This window comes from Calypte anna, chromosome 2 (assembly GCF_003957555.1).
Source record: "Calypte anna isolate BGI_N300 chromosome 2, bCalAnn1_v1.p, whole genome shotgun sequence".
Lineage (NCBI taxonomy): Eukaryota > Metazoa > Chordata > Aves > Apodiformes > Trochilidae > Calypte > Calypte anna.
The window spans coordinates 13,846,848-13,854,361 of NC_044245.1; the positions used below are offsets into that span (position 1 = coordinate 13,846,848).

The window sequence follows — 7,514 nt, forward strand, 5'->3', positions numbered from 1 at the left end:
CCTGAGCGGTGCTGCCTTGTCGCAGCCCACACGCCCGGCAGGGAGCATTTCACGGTGCAGAACAGCACCATCCCGTGCGGGCAGCAGCCTGACCAACGCAGAGAAAAGCCACGGCCACGTCCTCTGTAGCTGAAGGAGACCAAGCAGCTCCTGCAGCGCTACTGCCAGACTCCGGCTCTACCTTAAGGAATGCTGAGGCCACCCCCCTTACCTCCTGCCTGAGCCTGGCTGATAGGCGGCCGGGGCGATGGAGGCGGGGCCTGGCGGCGCTTGCTATAAATATTCATGAGAGCGCGGTGGCCGGAGCGGCGCTGCTGGGGCTGGAGAACGAGAAGTTGTGCAGAGCTGCTGCCGCGCTCGACCCGTGGATCAGGTGGCCCGATCGCGGCCCGGGTGCCCGGCTCACCCCGCCGGCAGTAGAGAAAGAGGAGGCGGCGGAGAGCGAGGAACGGCCGGCTGGTGGTAGCCTGCAAAGCCGGGCGCTTGGGGGGACAGCAGGAGGAGCCGCTCCGGCCGCCCCAGTACCGGCCTCGCCGCTGCCCGCCCGCACGGGGCGGTGGGAGTCCGGCGCCGCGGGGCGCGCACCGCCTGGTCCCCGGGACGCCTCGGCCATCTTGACCGCGCCGCGCGGGCGCCGACGGCTAAAGTTTTCTGCCGCCAGAGCCGCTCCGTGCCCGGCCGGCGCTGGAGCAGCGGCGAGAGAGGCGACGAACCCCTTGCGCAGCGAGTTCCGCGAGGAGCGATGCGACGGCGGCTGAGGGGCCTTCCTTGAGCGGACTGACCCTCCTCCGGTGCCGCGCGAGCGTTCGCCGGCGGCTCCTCTTCACCGGGTTTCCGCGGGGCCGTCTCCCTCCCGGGAGACGGAGCCCCGCGGGGGCTGCGAGTCCTCTCACCTGCGGCTGGCACGGAGGGGGCCGCTCTCCGCCCCCCAGAGGGGTAGCCGGGGCGAGGGGTGCTGTGGCGCCGCGCTCCCTGTGGCTGCTGAGCGGGACGGGAGAAGAGCCGGGGCCGCCGCCCGCCGCCGAGCATGGAGTGGAGTTACCTGTTGGAAATCACCTCGCTGCTCGCCGCCCTGTCCGTGCTGCAGCGCGCCGGCTGCGCCGCTGCCTCGGCCGCCGCGTCCTCCTCATCATCATCCTCGGCCAAGGAGCTGTCGTGCCAGGAGATCACCGTGCCCCTCTGCAAGGGCATCGGCTACAACTACACCTACATGCCCAACCAGTTCAACCACGACACGCAGGACGAGGCCGGGCTGGAGGTACACCAGTTCTGGCCGCTGGTGGAGATTCAGTGCTCCAGCGACCTGCGCTTCTTCCTCTGTAGCATGTACACCCCCATCTGCCTGGAGGACTACAAGAAGCCGCTGCCGCCTTGCCGCAGCGTCTGCGAGCGGGCCAAGGCCGGTTGCGCCCCGCTCATGCGCCAGTATGGCTTCGCCTGGCCAGACAGGATGCGCTGCGACCGCCTCCCCGAGCAGGGCAGCCCGGACACGCTCTGCATGGACTACAACCGCACGGATCTCACCACAGCCGCTCCGCCGCCCGCCAAACCCCCGCTCCGCGGCGCCAAGCCCGGCGGCCCCGCCAAGGCTCCCCCCGCCGCCCCGCCGGCCGAGGCCCCGCGAAAGCCTCGGCCGCCGCCGCCCTGCGAGCCGGGCTGCCAGTGCCGGGCGCCCATGGTCTCGGTGTCCAGCGAGAGGCACCCGCTCTACAACCGCGTCAAGACGGGGCAGATCGCCAACTGCGCCCTGCCCTGCCACAACCCCTACTTCAGCCCCGACGAGCGCGCCTTTACCGCCTTCTGGATCGGGCTCTGGTCGGTGCTGTGTTTCCTCTCCACCTTCGCCACCGTCTCCACCTTCCTCATCGACATGGAGCGCTTCAAGTACCCCGAGCGCCCCATCATCTTCCTGGCCGCATGCTACCTCTTCGTCTCCCTCGGCTACCTGGTGCGCCTGGTGGCCGGCCACGAGAAGGTGGCGTGCAGCGGCGGGGCGGGGGCGGGCGGCGCGGGGGCCGGGGCGGCGGGGGCGGGCGGCAGTGCTGCGGCGGGAGCGGCAGCGGCGGGGGGGCGCGGTGCGGCGGGCGGTGCGGCCGAGCTGCAGCCGGAGCTGGCGGTGGCCGAGCACGTGCGGTACGAGAGCACCGGCCCGGCGCTGTGCACCGTGGTCTTCCTGCTTGTCTATTTCTTCGGCATGGCCAGCTCCATCTGGTGGGTCATCCTCTCCCTCACCTGGTTCCTCGCTGCTGGCATGAAGTGGGGCAACGAGGCCATCGCCGGCTACGCGCAGTACTTCCACCTGGCCGCCTGGCTGCTCCCTAGCGTCAAGTCTATCGCCGTGCTGGCTCTCAGCTCAGTGGACGGGGACCCCGTGGCTGGCATCTGCTACGTGGGCAACCAGAGCCTGGAGAACTTACGGGGCTTCGTGCTAGCACCACTGCTCATCTACTTGGCCATCGGCTCCATGTTCCTGCTCGCCGGCTTCGTCTCGCTCTTCCGCATCCGCAGTGTCATCAAGCAGCAGGGTGGCCCCACCAAGACCCACAAGCTGGAGAAGCTGATGATACGCCTGGGCCTCTTCACTGTGCTCTACACTGTGCCGGCTGCCAGCGTGGTCGCCTGCCTCTTCTATGAGCAGCACAACCGGCCCCGCTGGGAGGCCACGCACAACTGTCCCTGCCTGCGTGACCAGCAGCCCGATCAGGCCCGCCGCCCTGACTATGCTGTCTTCATGCTCAAGTACTTCATGTGCCTGGTGGTGGGCATCACCTCCGGTGTCTGGGTCTGGTCCGGCAAGACTCTCGAGTCCTGGAGGGCCCTCTGTACCCGCTGCTGCTGGGCTAGCAAAGGTGCTGCCGTGGCTGGGGGCGCAGGCACGGGAGCAGGTGCGCAGGTGACAATCGCTGCAGCAGGAGGACTTGGGGCTGGAGGAGGTGGCTCCCTCTACAGTGATGTCAGCACTGGCCTGACGTGGAGATCGGGCACTGCCAGCTCTGTCTCCTACCCCAAGCAGATGCCCTTGTCTCAAGTGTGAGGAGGAGAAAAGAGGCCAAAGGTTAGGGAATGAGGGACACTGGCCTGCCTAAAATGCCCCCTCACTGTTTGGTGCCATTAATGAACCTCTAATGGTCCTTATTAGCCACAGCTTGTATAGAACAATGCAGCTGGCAGAGGCCCCAGGCTCCAGCCCCCTCCTCCTTTCCCTCCATTCATATGCAGGGAGCATGTACTTCAAGGAGCCAGCTTATTATTTTGCTGGCAGAGGAGGGTAGAGGCTCACCCGTGTCTTGCAGAGGGCAAGGCAAAGCAAAGCAGCTTCTGATTCACTCTGGACTAGTAGCAGCTCTTTGCGCATGGGAGGGAGAGTCTTTCCCTCCCTCACTCCTCACATCATCCTGAGGTGAGAATCTGCTGGGACTGCAGGTTTTTGGGATATTGATGACCAGGCAAATGCCTTAAAATACAGACTGAATCAAAACATGTCTTAATTATACACCCCAGCTAAATACGGGTTCCTCCATTAAAGGATGTATTTATATAATTATTTGTTACCTTGTACAAATGTGTAAAATATGTATATATCCAAAGCTATACAGTCTGTAAATTTTTTTGTAAAAAAAGTTTAGAGGCTACCCCTGTAAGAGCAAATATGAGTATTCTATTTTGTCAATAAAATGACTTTTGATAAATGACTTTTTCAAGCTTTGCTCCTAATCGTGCTCTGGTTATTCCAGCTGCTGTGTCTATAGAACTATCTAAAACTCATGAACTATATTCATGCTCTAGTCATGGCCATATAATAGAAAGCAGCTTCTGTTAAATGAGTGAGATGTGTAGACAGGAAGTAAAGCTATTCAACAAGTTGTTCTGAAAAAGTGTTTGCCAAAATTGGGAGGTGCCTTACCATAGTTCTGCTTTTTGAAAGATGTCAATGTCTTTAACTGAGCCTTTACAGAACAGTCATCTCACATGGCATGTGAAGTATCCTTTTAAAATGGGTGCTATCTGAGGAATGTGCACACACTTCTAGTATTGGTTGTCTACACTTCTGTAAGCACCTAACTGTTGGATGATGTATATTGAAGTGTAAAAGGTTAATGTTTTAAATTCATAGAGCCTTTACAGTGGAAAAGCAAGTTGAGATTTGTTAGATCAATCTCTTCTTAACAGATTAAACTAACATCTTAACCTTTCATACTTAACTTTTGTCTATCAAATATGGTCCTTTTTCAAGAAAAAAAGGTATTGTTCTTCTGTCAGGACTAAGCTAATTTATTTGAGCAGAAAGCTGTTGAATTAGCAGAAGAATGCTTTGGCAATTGTTGAACTTTTTACCTGTCTGCCCAGTGGCTCAGAACATCATTCCTTTAAGAGGAGCTAAATGAATAGGGTTAATCTGTAGGGAACTTGGTTTCTTTTGAGTTTGGGAAAACTTTGATCTTTTCTCTTCACCAAACGTGATGTATAGTCTGCAGTTTCTTTCCCTGCTGCCTGGTTCCTCTTGTTGCAGACCAATTGGCCACCATGGAGCCTTAAAGTTCTTCAATTAAAGGGATGTGGGACTTTTTTTTTTTTTTTTTTTTTAAAGAGGAAGACTTGTAACAGTTAGTGAACACCAGAGGGAAAAGGGAGAACAGCCTTTTAAACAGCTTTTCCCTGCATTGTTAGCCAGACTGCAGGCAGCTAGGGATGGCTTGGAGCATTATAGAAAAGAGCTATGAATGCCCTACAGGTGGTCTGCTCACATAATCTCCCCAATTTAAAACATTTTCCTTTACAAGACAATTGCATTACAAAACTCCCTTCTCTTTTGCTCCTAATTGAACCAACGAACAACTACAAGATTTTCTTTAAATACAGAGTCCAAAAAATTTGAAAATCTATTAACTGCATTCTAATATGTTTTCTAAAATGAGATTGCTCAGAATACCAGTAGTAAAGCTGCATTAAACATTATTCCAGATATTTTATGCCTTCATCTTATATTCTATCAAATTAGCAATCATTTAAAAGCAATTGGTTAGGTTGTGTGCTAGCAGTGAAAAGATAGCCCCAGGTCCCTTATTAACCTGTCAATCATTATAAGAGATGGGCAGCTACCCTACTAATGACACAGATATCAATCACGATTTGTGGGAAAAATCTTGTTCCATTGAGCTCTGACTTGATTATTAGTGTCCCTTTCAAAGATCCCATAACTTAATAGACTCTTCCATGAAGTTGCTGGGATTTGAAAATGCCAGTCTCTAGTTCCATGGAGGGAAAAATGTCTTTAACCTCTTGAATGCAAAGGATGTTCCACTGGGATTTATGCATGGTGCCTATTTGTACAAAAATTGACCAGGATCAGAAAAGATCAGACATACCTGGAAGATGAAAAGGCCCTGGTGTTTTCCTGTGTTGCTGGAAGCATTTTTAACAGTTGCTGAAACATTTAAATCAATGTGGCAATTTTCCCTGCTCTCTAGCTGAGGGAGACGTCTTCCTGCTGGGGAAGTCCCACATATGGAAGCACAATCACTTCTTCAGATTAAAAATCTGTGTTCCTCTCCAGTGGATTCTAGCAAGGAAGACAAAGGAGGGATACAACAACCACTACTTTGTCAGTATTTTAGATAGCTCTGCTGGTGCAAATTGATAGTGGAGAGGTAAAAACATTTTAGTATCTGTGGCTTAACCCACCCTGGAACAAGCTATCAGGTGCTGCAGGTGAATTAGGTGGGGATTTAGCCTTAGAGATAGTTTGATTAACAAGATGCCTCCTTTGGCATTTAGATGTAACTGAGTAATAATAAAAGGTTAAACAAATAAAAATTAGACAAAATTTAAATCACTAGAAACGCAGACCTGGGGAAATGGTGCTTGAGTAGTTGATTTACAAGTGCAGTTTTGTGAATCAACACTAAGCTTGTGTTTAGGGAAACAAAACCTGAAAAATCAACAGCAAGTCATTTAGGTATACAAGGAATAAAAATCCACAGCTACACATTATCATTATACCCATTACCAGACTTCATAAGTCAATTTGCTATGAAGATCCAAATAATATTGGTGAGGTGATACGAGTTACACGTTAACTTTTAAGGTCTGATTATTAACTGCCTTCTTCCTAAATTTGCTAAAGAGCTACTAAAAGTAGTTCCAGCAGAAACATGGCCTCTGGAGCAGGAGTGACTTCAGCATCCCTGCTGATGTAGGCTCACCCATGGGCAGGGACAGTACCCATAGACTCACACAGCCATGCCAGCTCATGAGAGCTAAGTGAAAGCTGTATTATCACTGCTGTGGCTTCATAGCACAACTTGTATAGCAGCACTTTGAGATCCAGATAGATGGCAACTAACAGCCTCCTGCAGCTCAGTACAGTCTAACAAACTTCTGTTCAGGAGTGTGACTAAGCTAATAGAGAAGCATTGTTCTCTATTCAAAATAGGATTTTATTTTATTTTTTTTATTCTGTAGTAAGCAACATACCTTTAGAGTGCTCCTTTCCAGGATAGCTCCCTGCTTTATGTGTTTCTGCGTCAAAAGGAAATCCTATGGAAATAATTCTCTTCCTTCTGTTATGACTGAATAGACCTCCAGCCTCCAAAGAGATGGCCTTGCTTTAAGAGGTTCTTCTTTAAGATGGCCTTCTTTTAAGAAGAGATAGAGCAGCCCAAGTGTGCTTCAGGGCCTCAGCAGGAAAACTACACCTCCCCTGGGCCCTGCTGTCAAGTCACTGGGACCTACTTGAAAGCATCATGCACCCTGCTCCAAAGTTCTCCCTGTGCACAAGAAGGTTCCTGGGAGTTCTGATAATCTCTCATGGAAAGGACTTCAGACAGGGAGGAACTGTGAAATCCTTGTATGTTGAAATAACATGACTGTGTCCAGGCATTCTGGGGAGGCTAAGACTGGCACACAAGGAGTCTTTTTCTTTTTTTCTTATATAACATTTAAAAAATCAAAGTATTGGGGTGCTCATGCATTATAGTCCTTCAAAGGAATACCATGTAGGGTAGGAAAACTGGAAGCAGGGGGACCTCAGTGCACACTCTACCCACATCATGCTTCACCCCAGCTTCAGAGCCCAGGTTTTCTCCAGGTGCATACTGGCAAAAACCTCTCAAGAACCTGAAGCTGGCTTGTAGGAAAAATCAACAGCAATTTTCCATTAAAAAAACAAAACCAAAACCAAAAACAAAAAACTATAACTAGGAGCCAAAGCATAATGCCCACATTTAAAAATTGATCAGTAGCTAAGAAAGAAATAATAGGATCCTTAGGAGGAGAGTGGTCCACAGATCCACTTTGAAACAGAAAAACATGACAAATAAGATACTACTGTTTGATTTCAACGACTGTGCTCAACATATTTCTTCCACAAGTACTACATGCAGTGCAAAAGCCAAGCCTAGCCTGTTAATTTCCTTAACCAATAAAGACATTCAATTTTATGTGGTATAAACAGGCCACCCAATGTGACAAAAAAAGTAAACTGATGGTAGGTAATGAAAATTAGAACAAGACAA

General features: G+C 51.5%; 1 protein-coding gene across 1 annotated transcript; it reads left to right on the forward strand.

Annotated features, from left to right (window-relative positions):
• Positions 1 to 600: 600 nt before the first annotated feature.
• FZD8 (frizzled class receptor 8) lies at positions 601 to 3,692 on the forward strand. Its single transcript, XM_030445614.1, has one exon. The coding sequence runs from the start codon at positions 1,028 to 1,030 to the stop codon at positions 3,032 to 3,034; it is 2,007 nt and encodes a 668-aa protein (XP_030301474.1). The 5' UTR covers positions 601 to 1,027; the 3' UTR covers positions 3,035 to 3,692.
• The last annotated feature ends 3,822 nt before the right edge of the window (positions 3,693 to 7,514 follow it).

What these genes read in the sequence shown, in the direction of transcription:
- FZD8 (XM_030445614.1), top strand. Translation starts at nt 1,028, where the DNA reads ATGGAGTGGAGTTACCTGTTGGAAATCACCTCGCTGCTCGCCGCCCTG.